The sequence below is a fragment of the Sebastes umbrosus genome, chromosome 20 (genome assembly GCF_015220745.1).
Source record: "Sebastes umbrosus isolate fSebUmb1 chromosome 20, fSebUmb1.pri, whole genome shotgun sequence".
In the NCBI taxonomy this organism is placed as follows: Eukaryota; Metazoa; Chordata; class Actinopteri; order Perciformes; family Sebastidae; genus Sebastes; species Sebastes umbrosus.
This window is the reverse complement of record NC_051288.1, coordinates 9,937,196-9,958,783: the sequence shown is the minus strand read 5'-3', so window position 1 is coordinate 9,958,783 and position 21,588 is coordinate 9,937,196. Positions and strand designations below refer to the sequence as shown.

At 44.0% G+C, this 21,588-nt stretch overlaps 1 protein-coding gene across 2 annotated transcripts in view; it reads left to right on the top strand.

Annotated features, from left to right (window-relative positions):
- The window catches only part of LOC119479680 (transformation/transcription domain-associated protein), a 90,843-nt gene extending 69,953 nt beyond the window's left edge, over positions 1–20,890 (top strand). Inside the window, exons 65-73 of one of the 2 annotated variants that reach the window (XM_037755542.1) lie at positions 3,906–3,996; positions 4,206–4,411; positions 5,823–6,084; positions 12,296–12,521; positions 12,709–12,926; positions 13,824–14,008; positions 14,430–14,633; positions 16,296–16,490; positions 19,717–20,890. In XM_037755542.1, coding sequence (XP_037611470.1) covers positions 3,906–3,996; positions 4,206–4,411; positions 5,823–6,084; positions 12,296–12,521; positions 12,709–12,926; positions 13,824–14,008; positions 14,430–14,633; positions 16,296–16,490; positions 19,717–20,001 — 1,872 coding nt within the window. In that variant the 3' untranslated portion in view covers positions 20,002–20,890. The remainder of the gene's footprint in view (positions 1–3,905; positions 3,997–4,205; positions 4,412–5,822; positions 6,085–12,295; positions 12,522–12,708; positions 12,927–13,823; positions 14,009–14,429; positions 14,634–16,295; positions 16,491–19,716) is intronic. The other variant, XM_037755543.1, reaches the window with a different exon arrangement.
- The last annotated feature ends 698 nt before the right edge of the window (positions 20,891–21,588 follow it).

The window sequence follows — 21,588 nt, the reverse complement described above, 5'->3', positions numbered from 1 at the left end:
ATTTCTTATCTATCTTCCCATTAGCGGGCTGATCTCTGGTACCTCCTCTTCCACTCTGCCTTCCTTCCTTTTTCATCTTTAATGCTGCTGTTAGCTGCCACTTAGAACTCCCTCTTCCCGTTACTTCTGAATCTAGTCCTTCGCTCTCATCTCAATAGGGTATTTTTTCTTTCTTCTCTGTTTTTAAGCACTTTGAAAAGGAGGGTCAGGAAACCGACGCATCTGCTGTACATGCAATATATAAAACTTCAAAATATAAGAGATTAAGAGAAGGCAATGTGCCAAATATTTTATATGTATAGAGTGACAAAAAAAGCGCCTCAACTTAATAAATCTGCAGTGGTGTGTACACAGTTCCCATGTACGTATTCACAGATATGATTTATACATTTCTGCAAATTTGCAGGAGGAGGAGGCGACAATAACTTATTTAGAGTGGCTTTTTGTACTGGAAGCATTGTACAGATTACTGTACTTAAGCCACAAAAGAGCAGATAAAACCTTTTGGTGGTGGCTGAAGGTGCTCCATAGCTGCATTAGCTCACCGCTGGGGAAGTGGAAAGTCTTTTTCCTAGTTGCAGTTCAATTTGATAGTAGTTTTTTCCTTCTTCCTCTTTGTATCGTATTCAGGGCTTAGACCTTCAACAACAGCATCAGCCTCTTTCAGCAGTTGTTAATCCTATCTGTCTCCCCTGCCTCGGTGCTGCCTTTACAGCACACCACCGCTGACTCACTGTCCATGTAGAGTTATGTGGATTGAGGGAGCTGAGTCTCTTGAAGAGACCCGCCGAGATCTGGAACAGCTCTGTTAGTAGTCCACTCCAAAGAGAAACTACCGTGTGCTCTAGTTAGCCGTGGGCAGACCCATTCTCATCGTCGGCAGCTTTAAACGTGAGCTAGTTCTCGTGTAATCTTGATATGTGCAGTTTGAGAATCCCTCTGAAGACATGAGCTAGATGTCAGAGGAACGTGGATAGAGTCAGAGGAAGATTAGAGGTTCTAAAATCCATTTAGCCTTAGGCTGAAGTATGAAAAAAAGCTTCTTCTCTTTCTTTCTCTATCTCTCTCCTATATATCCTCCTCCACCACCACCACCACCATCCATCCTCGACTCACTTTTAGTCATATTGAACTCAGTTTTGTCGTCGAGACGCTGAGGTATCCCTTTCAGCCCTGCAGGCGTATAGAGCGTCTAGAAGGGATCAAGTGGCGATGTAATTGCAACCTATGAAATTCTGCTCTGAGACCTGAGAGAACCTTGTGGTTTGGTCTTCCACCAATATCCAGTGGGCTGAAAGCCAGGCTCGCTGATTTCTCCCACCTGGAATGTCAAAAAACAAAAAATCTGTTGTTTGTTTTCTCCAACCTGCTTATTATTCTTGTACTTTAAGTCATCATTTATATGAGGGTATTAACCTTACCCGCCAGATGGTTTGTTACACAAAATCATCTGAGAAACTGTTTGGAAAAGGGCAAGCACTTTGAAAAAGTACTTGATTGGATGAGCCATCTGTCAATCAAACTCTTGCAGAAGCCAGTCGGGAGAAGAGCAAAAACATGTTTTTCCATGGAGAAAAGCCTTCAGTGCCGTTCTTTGCTCTGTTTTTCAATGATGAAATACTCTCCGTTTCTGATGCTATTGCAGCATCTACGCTAACCTTTTCGAAAGCCGCCATTGTTGTTGAGAACGAACTGTCGACCTCACCATGTCGCATCTCACACACCCAAGCCACGCCCCTAGTTGCCAGTAGTTCCTCACAGGACGCTGATTGGTCCGTTGTGTGGCTTGCCGTACACAAACGCATTACTTGAAGCCTGACAAGATGGATTTTCGTGTGATATGGCAAAGAGGAACGTGAGTGATCAGACAATCCCATACGTTTCCCAAAACAAATTTCCAATTAGCCATATTTTCTAAACCAACAAAAAGTAAGCATATCCAAAATTCTGATTGTAATCTGCCATTTATTCATACATGTTACTCTCAGATTAAGATTTATAACCACTACCACTGGAAATGTTCAAAAAAGAAACGCTGTGCTTATAAGCTCCATTCTCGCCTCTGTAGAATTTAAGGGAGCTTTGTCACAGCTCATGTTTTACCTTTAGGCTCTCGCTTTGTGCCGTCACAGTGATAGCCAAATGTCACACACACAAATATATATCAGTGTCGAGTTGAGTCTACCTCTCTCATTCAACGGGTGATTCCTTCACAATATCTGTGTGCGACTTGTCGCAGTGGTCGCCCTCTCATGTATTAGAATGTCATTTGGTGACAAGTGTGGAATTGGTATTGTAGCCACATAAAGGGGGCGTTCTACTTCATGTTCAAGACGCTTAACATATTGCCATCTGAGCTTGCAGTGCTACATGAATGGCTGGTGAATGAAAGAAACCTTACAGTGGGGTGAATTTGCCTTTTACTTATCAAGTGTGTTTGTGCATCATTCTGTAAAGGAAGACTGACCTGCCATATGCTGTCACACAGAGGTGTGGACTGGAGTCACATGACTTGGACTCAAGTCAGACTTGAGTCACAAATTTGATGACTTCAGACTCGACTCGACAAATTAAAAAAAAAAGCCTTGCAACACGACTTGGATTTTAACACCAGTGACTTGTGTCTTCACTTGGACTTGAGACTTTTGGCTTGAAATTACTCCCCCAAAGCCCAAAGATAAAAAGTATGTTATTACAAAAGTGTGCACGAAGGCGATCAACTGCCCGATACCGGAGGTAACTCGGACAGCGTCGGAGGTGTTGGGTTTATTTACTTTTTAGAGATCCTTTATTGGTTTGTTTGGGAAGAGGATTTACTCATGGGGAAATAACTGAACTGAACAAACTGGATCTCTATCTTTTGTTGTTTATTACCTAATCCCCAAAAAGTGGTGTTGTTTTTTTAACTCTGGACTCTTTTTTTTGGTGAATATTATTGGGATTTGCATTTAATCATCTAACAGTAGCAGGAGAAAACTATGAAGAACTAACATTACATTAGGGACCGCCAGTTGGCGCCAGTTACGGGCGCATTATGACTTGTTTAGGACTCAAAACTCAAAGTTTAGGACTTGGGACTTTACTCAGGACTTGAGTGCAAAGACTTATTGCAAAATAATTACTTGGTCTCACCTCTGCTGTCATATTATAAAGTGAACCATGTTAAAGCTCAATCTGCTCAGACCAAACCATAATAAACTGAAGAAGAGGAAAATATCTACCAAGTATGCTGGTACGGTAGCTTGCTAACGTTCTGTTTTGAGAAACATTGATTTTCAAGTCATTTCTTTATTTAGTAGAAGACATTTTCAGCGTAAACAGAATTTAGATTTCAGAAAACGATCTAGCTCGGATGCCGTACGATTCACTAATCCTACCTTTTTCAATGAACTGCGACCTGAGACCGATACATAAATCATACACCGCGCTGAATTCACCTGCAGCATTGCTTATCAAAGGAACTCTACTACTCCACCAAGTTTTTTGAGGTGATTTTGCAATGTGTTCAAAAACTTAAAGTCTCTTATGTTCCGACTTCAACCATTAAGCCTCCCGATGTTGTCGGTGACTTTTTCTTGAAAGTCTTGAGGGCAATTTCATCATCAATCACAATTCAGTTTTGTAATTCAGCCATGACATGTTTTTAACTTCCCTAACTCCCCTGAGTCAAAGCTTCAAACACTCCCTCTGTTACAGCAGAGGTCTCTGGCTGTATCAGTATGATCTCTCTCTCTCTCTCTCTCTGACACACATTCACTAACGGTATCTCTCTGTCCCGCTCTCTCTCTCCATCTCCTCCTCCTCTACCTCTGTGTGCTCTCGCTTGCTCTCTCTCTCTCTCTTTCCCTTGCGGTCCTGAGGGGGAGTCTTTGAAATGTAATCTGTGACCCTCTTTTATCTGCTAGGTGGGACGAGTGTACCCCCAGGCTGTCTACTTCCCCATCCGCACCCTTTACCTGACACTCAAGATCGAGCAGAGGGAGCGCTACAAAAGTGGTAAGTAAACACGGTAGTGTGTTGCCTCTTTACCACGCTATGAACATTAAAAGTCTACTTCTACTTCCACCATGCATGTACGTATAGGTATGCATGTACATAGAACTTCCTCCAGTGTTACTCTGGACCGCCCATCTGTTTATCTGCACTTCAAGAAACTGTAGAATTTGCTTGTTTTTTTCTCATTCTTACCTCCTCTTCTTCCCCAGATGCATCTGGACAACAGCAGCCCAGTTCAGTGGGGGCCCAGCCCCACTCGGGGGCCTCCGACCCAGGCCCCATCCGAGCCACCGCCCCGATGTGGCGCTGCAGCCGGATCATGCACATGCAGCGCGAGCTCCACCCCACCTTGCTCTCCTCCCTGGAGGGCATCGTGGACCAGATGGTGTGGTTCAGGGAGAACTGGCATGAAGAGGTGAGAAGAACAAAAGGTGCTGGTTTGGCGTGCGTGTCAGACTTGTGTTTTTTAGCGGATCAGATGGTGAGAAAATAATACAGCTGGTTTGTGAGGATTTCCATGCATCTGTGCAAAAGTGTGAAAGCGAGTTTGTGAGTGCACATCTTGTGTGTGTCACGCCACCTGGTCAACCAGATGACCCCAGTCTCTCTGGTGGGCCGACACATCTGTTTAGTCAAAGGTGTTATCCTGATTCATCTGACTGTCTTAACATTCCCTGACTGAACTAGTGTGTGGTGGAGGAAGTACTCAGATCTTTCACTTAAATAAAAGTAGAAAATGCTAAAAAAGAAATGCTGAAAAGTCTAAAAAATACTCTAACAAGTAAAAATCCTGCATTGAAAATGTTCCTTAAGTAAAGGTATTTAAGTATAATCAGCAAAATGTACTTAAAGTATCGAAAGTAAAAGTACTTATTATGCGAAATGGCTCTTTTCACAGTGTTATATTATTATAGAATATTATATTATTCTGTTTTTGTCACTAATAAATCCATTTTAATGTTGTAGTTCATCAATGTGGAGCCAGTTTTAGATATTGATATACTACTGTGTAGATTCGTATTAAAGTACTGCATCATATATGTTTTTTATGAAAAAATAGTACCCTCAAAATTGTACTTAAGTACAGTACTTGAGTAAATGTACTTGGCAGAATTGCCATGTACGTTTCAGATGAAAGATTCATTATTTCTTGCCCACTATTTTTCTTCAATCCCTTTTTTGTTGAAGCGCATGTCGACTTAAATCATCCATTCAGCCAGCAGCGTTTTTCCCCTCTGCTAATTGTGCGGATGTCAGTGCAGGACACGATCGTCCAAAACTGAGCTCGGTGCTGCTGCAAATTGTTTTAGCCGTGCTAGGCAGAATCCACGCAAAGGTAGCTGGTCTGTGGGTGGAGGGGGGGAAGACTGGGAGAAAAAGAGGTAGCAGGAGAGAAGACTGAGACAGGTGATGGATCGGTGCGGTGAGCGTGTAGGATGGGGAAAGGGATTTAGGGCCGGAAGTTTGTTGGTGTGTGTGTGCGTCTGTGTGATTATCTGTGATGGTCTGGGGCAGCTCAGCAGCAGCTGCAGCCTCTATGCTTCGTTCCACCGGGCACACAGGGGCATGCTATGCCACCACCGCCTTTCCTCTCTCCCCCTTTCTTTGGCTACTGTATAACATCATATCGCTGCACCTTTGTTCCTTAAGAAACTTGTGTGTGTCTCTATTATTTCTGCTGTGTTCATCGAGGACTTTGAGTTATAAAGTATGTCAATTTGTCGGAGATCACACTCAACAGATAAAAAGAAAAGTGTTGCTGTATTTAGTATTGCCACATGTATAACTTTTTTCTCATTATTTATTTCCCCCTCCCTCTCCCGCAGGTCTTGAGGCAGCTCCAACAGGGCCTGGCTAAATGCTACTCCGTGGCCTTTGAGAAGAGCGGCGCCGTGTCCGACGCCAAGATCACGCCGCACACGCTGAACTTCGTCAAGAAGCTGGTCAGCACCTTCGGCGTCGGCTTGGAGAACGTCTCTAACGTCTCCACCATGTTCTCCAGCGCCGCCTCCGAGTCGCTCGCCCGCCGGGCCCAGGCCACGGCGCAGGACCCTGTTTTCCAGAAGATGAAGGGACAGTTCACAACAGGTTGGTTGGCTCTTTAAAATAAACTCATGTGGCTGTATAGACATGGGAGCATAGAGAACAGACAGGAAGAAAAACAAGCGTTGGCGAGCCCTTTCATTTTGAGGTTGTTTCTTTACAAACACCTGCTCTCTGTCTCCTGTGTTTACTTTTTGAATTTGTTGTTTGTTCACTTTAGTTTCACGGCGTCAGCCATGTTAACTTTTAGTATTGCTGCTTCACCTCTTTTCGAAGAGACATAAAAAAATGAAGCTTAGGTTTTCAGGCAACCAAAAAAGCAGTTTTGTGAGTGTTTGACAAGGTGCGACAATTGCCCAGGTAGCGACACCAGCAGCACCTCTTAGCTATTCTCCCTAAAGCCTGACATCTGCCATCAGCAAACCAGAGCAGCATTCGTGTTACTGTATGTCTACACCAGTTTGAATGACGAGACAGCTGCCCAACTGGCCTCTGTAGCGATGTATTGAACCGGTTACAATATATATCTGTGTCGCTCATATCGGCGCTATCAGGACGGGCTGCGCTGTTGCTCGGAGCAGCTGGAGCTTTGGTGTTCTGCAATATAATTAAGGTTTACAACCAGATGATTTGATTTAGGGGTTGGAGGTGGTGACTGGTCAGAAATAGGTGTGTGTGTGTGTCAGTGTGTGTCTTTATTACACTGTGTGTGTGTGCTCACGGCACGCCCACACTGCTTTTGATTATACACCAGTCAGCTGCATTTCTAATCTAAGCTGGTGCAGCGCTGTGGTGATGATCTCAACGAGCACAAAGCCTGTCACAGGTTTTGATGAAATACAGCAGACGCCTCTGAGCGCTCTTGCCTCAGCTGAGACTGTGAAATGGTGAACTCTGTTGTAAGAGTTCAGTCTTTAGGGGGGTTAGAAGTCTGTAAAACATTATTTGTTATAGCACATCTCTACTGAAACTGTAATGAAATAATTTTATTTCTTGGCAGCTTTTTATCGGGGTGAAATGGATTCTCAATGCAGGTTTTTATAGACTCGTAGTCCAGCAGAGGCCGAGTAAAATGATTTTCTCCATATTGGCAGCTGGGCAACTTTGGCCAGTTTATATTGAAATGTAAATGTAGTGTAAGCCCAGTTAGACTAAGTACCAGCAGCCACCAGTAAAGTGCTGCTTTATTGTGGTTCGAGCTGGAAGTCGCTCCTACAGTGTTTATCCTCTTTGTCCGGGAACCAAGCTTTGTTTACGGGTTGCTCGCTCTACCGAAAGTGAATATAGCTCATAAAATATTGGAACAGGTAGGCGAATTAGAGAATGTACTGCTACTAGAGATGAAACACTTTACTCCCTGCCTGTTATATGTTGGTTCAAAACAATTGCAGAGAAGCTATTATGTTCTCATTCATTGGAGAGTAGAATTGGCAATGAATTACCAACATAAACAACGGGTCGGTGTTGGACTCCAACATGAGACTACAAATTTAACACTAATGTCTCATGACCCATCGACAGTGTGAATTATAGACAACATGTAGCTTGTACCTTCAAATTGAGTACATTTTTTAATCCTGAAGCCTCAGAAAATTCCCATTCCCATTCCCAATTCCCCTTGTTCTACTTCACCAGTCTCTGAGGTGTTGTACGCTGATGTAGCATCAAAGATTAAGAGTTGGAAGACACTCGGCATTGAGAGGCAGTTATCTGATCCATCCCCCAGTTTTTGGATTAACACATTGCAAAAGCAAATCTTTCTGTGATATTCATGTGTATGCTTGTAAGGTAATGATGAAGCCTCCAGTCATCTTGGCCTGCATGTTCAGATTCATATGCGAGCTGAGGAATCCAACAGGACAGGTGCAGTTCTAGTTTAGCCAAGGCCCCCTCTGAGACATTTTTTCTCTAAACAATCATTCCCCTGTTTTTTGGAAGCCACGTGTCTTGTTTTCCTCGCATTACATAAGGGAGTTGAACCACAGTTCACTGGACCCGGTTTAAACAAGGCCCGTCTGCAGCTTCTTCAGCTTTCGGCGTTCAAATAAACCAACTCTTTTCTCACTCCTGCTGCACATACATGTTTGCTGAATTACACTCGCAGTCTCTCCTTTTTATTGCGTTTCCACACAGCCAGCCAGCCCTCCCTCCCTCTCCTTCCTCCTCCCCCCCTCTCCCCCTCTCTGCTCTTCGGTCTCTCCTGTGCTTTTCCCCTCCACTGGTCCTGAGAGTGGCCAATACAGCTAATGTGTTTGGCCCTGGGATAGTGGAGGACAAGGACTGCGAGTGAATGAAAAGCAGCTCAGCAAAAAAAAAAATGATCACCTGACGCAGAGAGAGAAAAAAAAAAGCCATAATAAGGTTGAGCCAGAGCTGACGAGCATAGAAAATTACAGAGAGGAGGCGTATAAAAGATGGAAGAGAGGAGATTAGCACCCAGAAAACAATGGGAATGAGAGTCTGAGAGGAAACATGAAGACAGGTGTGATGGCATTAGCGAGCAAAACCACGGGGCCGACTGAATGAACAACACAAACAAGAGCGAGCGAGACTCGGGGCGAGCGCCGCGCTGATGAATCTTACCAGATGTTGCGGTGCCAGCTGTGCTCACGCAGCCAGGCATCACCGGGGCTTCTGCGTCGCAGGGTGCCCGCCGACCATCGCTACCCAGCTGTCCCCACGGCGTCGTGGGAGCAAGGCCCGACAGAGACCGAAACCACACAAGCCTTCCAGAGCGGAACAAACAGGGTTTACAGAGCTGCTGAGCAGCCAAGCTCCCATTCCCCGAACCACGTTAGTGGCTCACTCGCTTTCACAGGGTTTGTGGGCCGGAAAATATGGGTTTATGTGTGCACATATAACATTTGGCAGCAGGGAGGCATTCAAATCCAATTACGGCGAATGCTATTTGCATGAGTTACTGTTTTAGCGGTGGATCTGTTCCAGAGACTTTTGTCAGAAAAGCTTTTTATGAAAAAAAAATCCACAAGTTTCCTGTCTTTTTAATTCTTTGCCTATTAAATAGTAATTAGTCATGCTGAAATGACATTTACCATAGTTAAATGTAACTATAGCAATTTGGCTTAGCATCTACGTACCTTCAGTTGGTTGCCAGTCGTAGCTTTAAAATGTGAACTTCCCCCTCTACGCTCATACACGCTGCTGTGATGACCTCTGATATGAGCCAAACTTCAGCTCACCAATCAGACACAATAAAGTTGAGCTGACTCCATCCCACTGCACACATTCACACAATCAGAGTCAGGAACAGGGAAGTGAGACATGAGGGAATGAGAGGTGGCCCACCTCCTGAGTCTGGATCCATAATTTGGTGCAGAAGTGTCAATCCTCTGCTGTGGTCTGTCAGGTAGGGCAGACTGCCAGCCCCTGGTTGCTACACTCAGGTCAGAGTGCAGCCCGGCTACTTTCCACACCACACTCTGCCTCTCAGCATCCTATTCCCCCGAGCTAGCTGACAGAGCAGGGGTCAAAGATGAGTTCAGGGGGATTGAAAATAACTCTCTTCTTCTCTTGCACACAGAGCATCCCTGTCTCAGAAACCGGTTTAATATGGTCACACTATATTAACTGTAATCTGAACTCAAAACAAGGTGAAATATTGGTTATAAGTTGTTTCAGAAAAGACCTTTGTTTCTCATGTTTGAAAACATTTTGACTACTTTAAATATTCAGGTATTTTTACGAGTTGTCATAACATAACGCCTGCGTCTTACGCGCAGCCGTCTCCAGATTTAAACAGGTTTATATCTGATAAAGATGGAATGATATTACTATATTGCTTCACGGCCGCGAAGGAGCTGCATCGCACGTCTCGCTTTTTTTCTATTTGTAAGCATTATACACTTTTACGGCGCTGAATTGTTGTCGGGGTTGCAATTCCTCAGGACTGTTTCAATTTTCCCTCCGCTATCGAAGGCAGGTGAATTGCAGGCAGACTGATGGCGAAATAGGGCCACTCCGAAAAGAACATTGGCTGTTTTAAAGGGCTTATTTAAAGTATTAGGAGGTCTCACTCTGGGAGAGATTGAACAGGTTTGAAATGGCAAGGCCTTGCAGTTTCATGGATTCATTATAACAGGCGGCACAACAGGGTGTACTGAAATAGGAGAGGTAGGTGTGTGTGTGCGCGTGCATTCATGTTACGGAGATGTCCTGAGGGCTTTACTCCAAAATGGAAAACCTGCCTGGCTCACTTCCCCCTCCTTCCGTTGTTATTGCTGCTGCTCATCACAATATGTTCTTCGCAATATGAGTTGTGACTTGAAACAGGAATTTAATACTTTAAGACTCTCATTTTTATAGCTCTAATTTAATCAGCTCCCAGCCCTCCACCAGGGAGTTTTAAGTCGATAGAGCAAACAGTTCTTGCGCTGCCAGCCTGCAATGAATAACTTATCCGTGAAGTTCCCTTAAGCAAGGCACTTCACCACACTGCTGGAGTGGCCAACAGTGCAACACAATATTTAGAATGGACATTTCCCAGATGTACGTTTGTGTAGCCACTGCCCTCCCCGAGGCATCACTGTGGAAAAAACAAGGTGCTCTTAGTCCGTGCTACTGTGTAAATAACGGTAAAGCAAATACCCAGATCTCACTTTAATTAATCTTAACCGTTTCAAACAAGCCTTGTAGCGTTCGCATTGAAAAGCCATCTTGACCAATAAGCTTTCAAACGTTATTCTCTTTGATTCTATTTATTTCATGTTCTATTCTCTTTCATCATATTTGACTCAACTTTGAGTAATCGTCCCTTGTGCGTTTTGCTGCTTGCATGTGTTTTAACCCCTTTCTAGTGTTTTATTTGGCAAGGTTACTTAGAAAACACATTGGTATTTATAGCACTGGTCTGGGAGCGTAACGCTGCAGGGGAGGTGAGAGGTCGAACACACACAAAAACACACCTGGGAGCTGCCCACCACTGTTACAGTCTTGTAATGTTGGCGGCTGAGAGCAGCTCCACTGGAACAGTTATGGGGTTTAGTGTCTTGCTGAAGGGCATTTTGAGGGTAGTTGATTAGGGAGGGGAAAACACATCGACTCCCTTGTCCAGACTTTCTCAGCTAGCTTTAGGATTTCATCTGGCCACTTACGAATCACTGGCAAACCTGAATCTGCTTTTGGTATATCTGTTGTTTTCTTCTTTTTCTCAATTGTAGTGTTGCAATCTGCTTGCAGTCACTGATACTAAATCATTAAAGTCCGGGTGTTTTGAAGCGGGGTTTTATGAGGGTCATCTGGGGTCATCTACCTACAATAGATGGCGGTCGGCACGCCCGCAGTTTAGAGAAGCAGACAGGAGTTACCACACGGGACTAAAGCAATGTACTGCTGTGGACGGGGCCGGGAGCAAAATATGTTTTAGCCACCTAAAAGAAAGGCCCGCCTAAAAAAAAATAATCCATTTAATTGTACGCTATATTTAGAATATCTTTGTCAGTTTATCTTGCCATGAGACAGCTATACCGTCTATGTTTCCGACGGTGAACTGAAGCTGTTATCTATGCTTTCACCAAAGCAACCAGACTCCATTGGGAAATAAAACCCCTGTAATTTTACATGGCAGAACTCACGGGTTGCTGGTCTACCGCTGCCTCGATCGGTTAGATTGTTTGTGTTATTGTGTGACTTTGGTTAGTTTGGATTCGCCATAGTCACACAATAGCGCAAACACACTAAACGATCGAGGAAGCGAAAGACTAGCAACCCATAGATATAAAACAGCAGCAAACTCCGTGTTCTGCAAGGTAAAATCAAAACAAAATTCAATGGAGTCTGGTGGGTTTGGGGAGAGCAGAGATAGATAAAACAGTTTCAGTTCCCTGTTGGAAAGGGCTGTCTGACGGCAAGGTAAAGTGATGAAAATATTCTAAATATAGCGTATAGATTTTTTTTTTAGGTGACTCTTTCTCTTAGGTGGCTAAAATTAGTTTAGCTGCCGTCCCCGTCCACAGCAGTATATTGCTTTGCTTCTTTGTGGTAACTCCTGTCTGCTTCTCCAAACTGGGGGCGTTCCGAAATACCTCATACAACCCCGCTTCAAAACACCCAAACTATCCTTTTAAGTCCACCAGGCCACACAGTCATTTGATGCATTTTGCGTTTTAAAATCCCCTCTTGTGGAGATGGACAGGAAGGCCGGGAGACACTTGGATAGTTGGGGGAATAAGGAGATGAAAAGTCCAGTGCTATAAGGTAGATTCATGTTGTAACAACTTTTCACTTCGCGCCCTACCAGACTTCGACTTCAGCGTGCCGGGCTCCATGAAGCTTCACAATCTGATCTCCAAGCTGAAGAAATGGATCAAGATCCTGGAGGCCAAGACCAAGCAGCTGCCCAAGTTCTTCCTCATCGAGGAGAAGTGCCGCTTCCTCAGCAACTTCTCTGCACAGACGGCCGAGGTGGAGATCCCCGGGGAGTTCCTCATGCCCAAACCTACACACTATTACATCAAGATCGCAAGGTAAAGGACCTTTTTACACAATACTTTCTCTATGGTTGATGAATGTAAGAGGTTTGTCTACTTTTGCTGCCTGTGGATAAAATAAAAAAACAGACGCATGGAATTTCCCCGGAGGATTGTACCTCCACGTATCATTCTTCTCACATCGTTCATCACTTTGGTTCTGTCTCCCTGCGCTTCTCTCCAGGTTCATGCCCAGAGTGGAAATCGTTCAGAAACACAACACAGCGGCTCGTCGTCTCTACATCCGCGGCCACAACGGCAAGATCTACCCTTACCTGGTGATGAACGACGCCTGCCTGACCGAGTCGCGCCGAGAGGAGAGGGTCCTGCAGCTTCTCCGCCTCCTCAACCCCTGTCTGGAGAAGAGGAAGGAAACCACTAAGAGACACCTCTTCTTCACTGGTAGGACCAGGGATAAGAGAGATGGGTGCATGAGCTTCAAAAACACATGTAGGGGAGGGACTAAAGAGGAACTTTCATGAGGATTATGTTGTTTTTTTAATTTTCTTCTTTTTTTTATGGGTTGTCACCTCTATCACCATGTGAGTTTTTGATCAAGAAAATAGGAAAGTCTCTTTATTTATTTTTTTACACGTATTCATCACAGATCTTTCTGTCTTTGTTGATCAGAAACACCTCCATTTTTCTTCTCTCTCTGTCACTGTCTCACTCACACACGCATCACACACCACACACACACAATTTCAATTTGCTTTCAAGCGCTATTTCCTCTCCTGTCATCCCCCTTGTGGTTTGCCTCCGCCCAGATGTTTGCCCACTTTCCATTTATGCACTTGATTGGTTTGTTTAAGGGGAAATATGGACGGGGAATTGAGCAGTCCCTTCCAACTCATTTCCTCCCAACTGGAATGGCTGGTATTGATTTGATTTTGGGGTGCCAGTGTATGCAAATGTTTAGACTGCTTTCAACTGGGCGACCGACCCAAGCATGCGCACAGCCCTTTTACCTCCTTTGACCCTGCTTGGTGTCGAACGATGGCACGCCTTCAGTGCAGCTGTTTCCCAACTATTTTAGTTGTAGGTTTAGATCTGTGGTTTACACTGTGGTAAAACCGAGACTTGTTTACTCGCAAGTGCAGCCAAATGTTTACAGTTTGTTTGTCACTGACTCGGTTGTTTTTCCCTCTCTCTACCTCCTTCCCTACTGCCGCTCTCTCTTCTTTTTTTTCTGTCGGGCTTCCTTCCATCTAATTTCTTCCCTCTTCTGTCTCCCTCCTCATCTCTTTCCCACCTGTATCCTGTCTCCTGTCTCTCTCTCTTTCCCTCCCATCTCTCCAGTGCCCCGAGTGGTGGCAGTGTCGCCTCAGATGCGGCTGGTCGAGGACAACCCTTCATCTCTGTCACTGGTGGAAATCTACAAGCAACGCTGTGCCAAGAAGGGCATCGAACACGACAACCCCATTTCCAGATATTACGATCGTCTGGCCACCGTGCAGGCCAGAGGCACACAGGCCAGCCACCAGGTACGGAGACGATCATATAAAAAACAGATCTGCATACAAACACGCATAACAAGACAGCACATAATGCAGCTGTGCAGCCTGGCATCGATATGCATCCTTAGTGATTGTAATTTAACGGTAGCTTCGTGCAGCCATGTCACCTAGGAGAGCATTTGAGCATATGAAAACAATGCCATCTCCAAAACGTCAGCTTTTCATGACCTAAGAGAAATAATCTATATGGTTTATTTAGATATAGGATCATTTTCTCAACCTGTAAAGGAACACTTGAAAAATTAATAATAACCAAATTTTGACATTGACTCATATCTTAACAACTGCTATTAGCAGCTGTGTGTTCAGTATATTGAATAAAGTAGAAGATGAGTGTGAGGCCCAACGCCTACCTAACCTCTCCTCCCTCCTCCCTTTCTACCACCAGGTCCTGCGGGACATCCTGAAGGAGGTGCAGGGCAACATGGTGCCTCGCAGCATGCTGAAGGAGTGGGCCCTCCACACCTTCCCCAACGCCACCGATTACTGGACCTTCCGCAAGATGTTCACCATCCAGCTGGCCCTCATAGGCCTGGCCGAGTTCATGCTCCACCTCAACAGGCTCAACCCCGAGATGCTGCAGATAGCGCAGGTAGGAGGACGCGCGCAAAACATACACAAGCAGAAAAGCTCTTTCTCTGTCAAGGGCGAGTGGCATTCATGTGACGGGGAGCTAATTCAATAGATACACACTCTCATAGATGCATTAAGAGATCACCATTACCGTCTCCAATATCTGGCCGTGTGAATTACCATTCTCCCCCATGACATTCACGCTGGCCCTATCAGTCAGCCAGCCCCGCTGTCAATGCGAAGGATGTTTTGACAGAACGTTATATTCAGTCCCTCTGCTCTACAGCTATCAAAGACGTTTCAATTTGAAGAGGCCGTGTTTGTGTGTGCGCGCGCGCGGCTGCCTTTTCAGTCCGCACGCATCCGTCTGCCGCTCGGGGTCCGCAGACAGCTTTCTAAAAGTCATTATTAAAGATGATTGTGTCAGTCGGCCACCCCACCCCTCTGATCCTAATCGGCCTTTGCTGACAGGCGTTCCTCCGGGCAGCTAAGCGCTGGTATTAAGCCCCCTCTCTGCCTGTTCCACTCCGCAGATCCCATTAGACACAGCAGGATTACGGTACGGAGAGTGTGCGCACACACAAACATTACACACAAACAGAGAAGGGAGTGCAAGGACAGGACATCACAGCCACAGCATTGTGCTCCTTTTCCTGCCTAAACGGAGACCTTATGTTCCTCCAAGTTGACACTTAAATAGAGCTCAGTGATGCTTTGAGGCATCAATAAAAAAAAAAGGCACTGCTTTGTGGCGTTCATCCGTCATAGATTTAATTCTTTGACGATCTGTTAAATTTCCTTTTGTCATAATTTCTCTATCTTCCTTTGATATCGTTGCAATTTGTTCTAAAAAGGACCCAGCATCTGTCATTTCTCACACTCGAGTTCACAGCGCCCAAATCACTACATGCAACACACTAATCTGTTGCGTCATCCCGTTCACACCAGCCACCAAAATGAAGCCATCGCCGGCCACTAGTGGGGTGATTTAGCATTCCGAGCGCTGCCTCCACAGCCAACTGTCTGCGGGCTTATCTGAGCCTCCTGGGGGCTGCTGGTGTCTCAGCCCACTGCCTTGAGGCCCTCCGCTGGGGCCTGGAGGAGCAAATGACAGTAGGGGGGGAGGGGAGGGAGGGAGGGAGAGAGGGGAGGGAATTAAAGAGAAGGAGGAAGGGAGGGAAAAGAGGCGAGACAGAGGAGGAGAGGGGGAGCACGAGCTGGAATGAAATGCTCTGCTATAAAGCTGTCAGAGCCACTCACCTTTTCATATAAGGGAGCTTATCTTCCCCGGAATGGCTGCTCGTGTAGCGGTCCTCTCGCACATAAATGCAGGCTTAAAGATGAAAACTTGGCTGTATATATTTAAGTCAGCGGGGAGCGGCGGGGGGAGAAGGGAGTGGGAGTGAATTGAGGATTATAGATGTTCTGCTGCTGATAGTTTGACGTGTTACTGTGTCTGGGGCACGCAGATCAATAACTGCAGCCGTTTCGTTGGTGTGAGCTTGTTTTGTAACTCCCCTAGCCTTTGCTGAAGAAGAGTTATTTTCTTGCAGGGCTCATGTGGTCTGAGGAACTGAGGAGAACACTGCAAGAAAGGAATATTTATAGATGTTTTTTCTTTAATTGGTAGTGGTTTATGAGACTACTGACTTAACCTTTACTCCGTTCTCTGTTTTTTTAGGACACAGGAAAGCTGAACGTTTCCTATTTCCGCTTCGACATCAACGACGCCACGGGCGACCTGGACGCTAACCGCCCGGTTCCCTTCCGCCTGACGCCAAACATCTCCGAGTTCCTGACCACCATCGGTGTCTCTGGACCGCTCACTGCCTCCATGATCGCAGTGGCACGATGCTTCGCGCAGCCAAACTTTAAGGTAACTTGTCTTATGATTATCCTGTGTTTTTCAGATAAACTACAGCTCCGAATAAGAATATTTTAAGATCATTTTCACCCAGCTGCAGTTCCCTTCGACTCCACAGAGCATTTTAGCATCCTCCAGCTCATTATTTTGGTTTTATGGGCCACAACTTTACTGTTTTGGTTCACTCTTAAGGCTCTCATCAGTATCATTTCCAGATGCAGTAGGCTGCTGTTGTCAGTGTAAAACTTTACCTGGTCTGTACCAAACACCGGAAAGACACAGTTAGCAACTAGCTGGTGAAGTGGAGCATTTAGCAGCTAAAGAGCCAGATATTTCCCTCAGGAGCTGGTGGAGACCAAAACAGAGCTAAAATGAGAGTGAATATTGGACTTACTTTCATCGGGGTGGTGATTGAAGGCTAATGTTGCTCCGTATCCGCTGGATGTGTAAATAGGCAAATGGTTATTAACTACTGTAGGTGATAATATGCCAGTGTTGTGTTTACAGCTTGTGTCCTTTGCCCCCCAAGTAGCCAAAGAATTAGTTATTGCAGATTTAAAGGACCAGTGTGTAACAATCAGGGGGATATAATGGCAGAAATGGAATATAATATTAACAAGTAGGTTTTCTTCAGTGTACAATCACCTGAAAATAAGAATCGTTGTTTTTTCATTACTTTAGAATGAGCCGTTAATATCTACATAGGGAGCGGGTCCTCTTCACGCAGTCCGTGGTTGCACCGCCATGTTTCTACAGTAGCACAGAACGTCTTGGGCCGGAGTCACTTCCGTTGCCGCCGCCGCTCTCTCTCTCTCTCTTTCTTCACCACTCACTTCCCCCGTACACACACACACACTCTAAGCACTCTACTCTTACAACGACATGGTTCTAAAGAGAGGACCATTAGCGTTTTCACGTCGGCCACCGTAGCTCTCCTACACGCTTGGCACACGGGGAGAGGCTTCAGTTGGTTGCAATCTCCTCACCTCACCGCTAGATACCGCCAGATCCCACACACTGCTCCTTTTAAGGAACACATCAATCATTTGCATCCTTGTTACAACATTCATTAAAATGTGTTTTGTCATAAAATCGAACAATATTGCATCTAAATTTTAAAATAAGTATACTTACATAATATAATTACACTTGCTCAACTTGACCCAGATGGCCACGAGTCTTGGCAGGGCTTTAAGGAGAAGTGTATTTAAATTGTGGGGTTTCAAGTCAGCTGGCAGCATCAGTGAGGATATACATCATTCTGAGGACGCAGCAGTTTGTTGTCGAATTGAAACTCCTGCTGAGTTCCTCCAGATATTGTTATTGCGCTTAAACTTAGACAAAAACCCAGAGAGGAAGTTCAACCAAACAAAAACAATGCAATGAAAAGCACGAGCAGTCCGAAGGGGTTGTATAATGTATGTGCAGCAGGGCAGTAATGACAGGCGTGTGGTGTCTATGTATAGGTGTGGCTCATACTTCAAGTCTGACTGATGTGTGGACGGGAGCAGGAGTGCTTAAGATGCAAATAAACAAAACACTCCACGATGTGAACTAGTTAAGGCCGAGTGCCAGAGGCCAGTGGTCAAAGAAAATGGACGTCTCCGGGGAACACAACAAAACACATAACAATCATCCACTCAAATATATAGAAGCCTGAAACTATACAAACACTTTAGGTAAGCCCAGGGAACAGTGTGTACCTAGTTTAGGTGATGATTGCTGGCGTTGTGGCCCCATCATGGTTTAGATGGTTATGTATTTCAGTGCTGTGTCGCGATAATAAGCTGCTACCAACAGAGAGAGAGATTTCCTTGAGGATGATTGGTACACCCTTAATTGGACTTTTTATGTGTATGTCTGAGATTGGTATTGACGTTCTATAAACTGAGCTTTTATCATGTTTCATTGCTCTTATTCCCACGGCGGACTCTTTCAACACATGTCTGAGGAAAGTAGAAGATTGGCATGTTGTGTACACATAAACAGCCTTCTTTTGACACATAATATAGTACTTCAGATAGATGCTATGTTTATGGGATTAGCTAGGAATTTCACAAGCAACTAGAATGTCATTTGCCACCTTTTATTATGTTGTTATAGCACAGCGCTGTGAAAAGGTTTATACACCTTTTTAAGTTTTCGCATAATTTGTTGCAACACAAAGTTCAATGAAAAGAGGTCAGTTTGGAAAAAAGTATGAACATTTGACCAAAAACAATATTAACAAAAGGTCCACTTACATGCTTTTTCTGGCACTTTCAACCACATCTTTTGGTCTTCATCAGTAGTTTACTCAGTTGTCACCGTAAGTATGAATCTTTGGTGACATGGGGGTGGAAATCATAATCACTGCCTCTGTTAAAAGATGGTCTTTGACAATAAAGATCATTTTCATCTGTAGAGGAAGACCGTAAGATGTGGTTGAGAGCTCTGGAAAAAGCAAGTAAATGGACCTTGAGTTAATGTTTTGTTTTATTTTATTTTATTTTATTTTGGTCAAACATTTTTTTTCCAAGGACTAAAATTAACTTTCCCACTTTGGGTGGAAATTATTTAAATTTATAGTTAATTATTAATTATTAAGAATTAAGTAAATAAGTTGAATAAATTCAGTAAATAAAGTAAATAAATTAAAGTTAGTTAAGTAACTTTTTTCCAGACTTGCGTCATCATCTTTGACACCAAAGATCATCTCCATCTGTAGAGGAAGACCGTAAGATCTGGAAATAGCAAGTAAATGGACCTTGAGTTAACATTTTATTTTATTTTATTTTATTTCATTTTATTTTGGTCAAACATTTTTTTCCAAGGACAAAAATGAACTTTCCCATTCATTGTGGAAATTATTTTAATTTATTATTAATTATTAATTATTTAGAAATAAGTAAAAAAGTTATGTTACAAGAGAGCAAAAAAATCCCATTTTCCTATTTTTGTGATCAAAGTAATTTTTTAGTTTGACAAGATGGCACAAAGCAGTCACTTTTTCATGAACATTTTTCGCTCTCAAAGCTAAGAAGATACTGTTACTTCATGCCTACTGAGCTACATTGGTAAATTTCAGGAAGTGCTCACAAGAAATGAACCACACGGTTATTTGAGAAATGTCTCTAAATATGAACATTGGTTGATCTGAGGATCCAGTTACAGACAAAATGTTTCATGTTTTATTCTACATGTTTCTACACCATTGATTCTTGGAATTTAAATCTTAATTTCCTCCGTCTCTTGATAGGTGGACGGCATCCTGAAGGCGGTCCTTCGCGACGAGATCATCGCGTGGCACAAGAAGACCCAGGAGGACACGTCCATGCCCCTGTCCCCTGCCGGGCAACCGGAAAACATGGACTCCCAGCAGTTGGTCTCGTTGGTCCAGAAGGCCGTCACGGCCATCATGACCCGCCTCCATAACCTGGCTCAGTTCGAAGGAGGAGAAAGTAAGGTCAACACCTTGGTGGCTGCGGCGAACAGCCTGGACAATCTGTGTCGCATGGACCCGGCCTGGCACCCCTGGCTCTGAGGAAACACGAGAAAGATGACAAGTGTTAAACATGTTGCTCTATCACTGTAACAGAAACCTGATGGACATGTTGGACTCTTTCTCTCTTGATCAAAGTACACTGAACTAGTTTGCTACATGGAATCAAGTGGAACAAAAAGGCCCCTGACTGTCACATTGATAGTCTGAACAAAGGCTCTGCCAGTATGCATAATAGTTATATTTGGACTGATAAAAAAATCTTTTTTTATCAGAACACAATTTCTCCTTCAACTTATATTTATTTTTATAACTAAAATGACAGGGACTCTGTGTGATGCCAGTTACCCTGTCGGACAAGGACAGTGTAAAATGTTTGTGTAGGTATCATAATGAGCCACTCACTCAAGCTTATGGAGTTTTTTTATTTTATTTTATTTAAAAGATGGGGAAAATCTTCTGTTGTTTGCTTTAGCTGTGTCTGTATTGTATTTCGCCTGCATCAAGAGCTTACAATTTGATTTCCCCACCCCTTTAAAACAGCCATTTGTCCTCTCAAATTTGTATTTAAACTGAAATGTGTAGCTTCTTTTCTAGTCCTGCAGAATGAGGAAAAAAATTGTGGTCCTGTGAAACAGATGATGCTCTTTTTTTCTGAACTTTATTAACATGTCTGACTATTCCAAAAGCCATTTTCACTTCATATTTCATTTGTCTTTCCGTGAGCCCTGTTGTAATGTAACACTTCAGGGCGAATTGACACTGTAATAAGCTACAACAGCTGCAATGCAAATATGTCATTCCCAAGCTGACTGTATATGCATTACCCTCCCCTTTTTGTAAAGGTACAATGCATTTTTCAACAGAAGTATTATCTCTTGCCTTGTAAATAAGCATTTTGTTTTAATAAAATGCTCTTTTTTTAAATACAGATGCTGCTGTTGGCTCTTTTAACGGTAACCTTGCGGACTCTTTCTTTAAGCTGTATATTTAGGATAATCTAAAAAAAATAGTTTCAACTATGCTCGCACTTCTTCCTGTGTTGTTGTTTTTTTTCACCAGTTGTAAAACAGCAATAATAACCAGTAATCCCCATCTGTGCCTTACATCTACTGCATCACTGTCACAGCAATAATCACCCTGAAGGACGCACTCTTGGGTATTATTGCGGTAATAACTCGTGCTGTGAAATGACTCCAGACGAACCGTTCCCTGACGTTAAGTCTATTGCCGCCATCCTTGCGGTTCACAGTTAGTAGACATTTATGGAGAGGCATTTCAGCGCAGCAGTGTTGAATCAAAGTGCTGCTCTGTCTTCGTGGAGGTACAATAACCTTGTGGTCATTCCCTCCCCCTGGTTTCGAAAGTCCTGCGGAGGTGTGCTGAGGCGTTTCTCTCCTCCCCTGGTGTTTGATTAATGCGTGCCAGTAGATCTCCGAGTGGGCTGGCCTCGCTTGACTTATACACACTGTCAGCCAGCCCGCCTGCACTCGTAAACAAAGGTTATATCTCTGTTCGCCCCTATACGATCCACATACACAGCTTCTGCCTCTCGGTATGTTTACACACCGTCTCTAACATTTCTCTTCCTCTCTGATCCACACAAGAAAGAAAAAGGAAACACTGTTT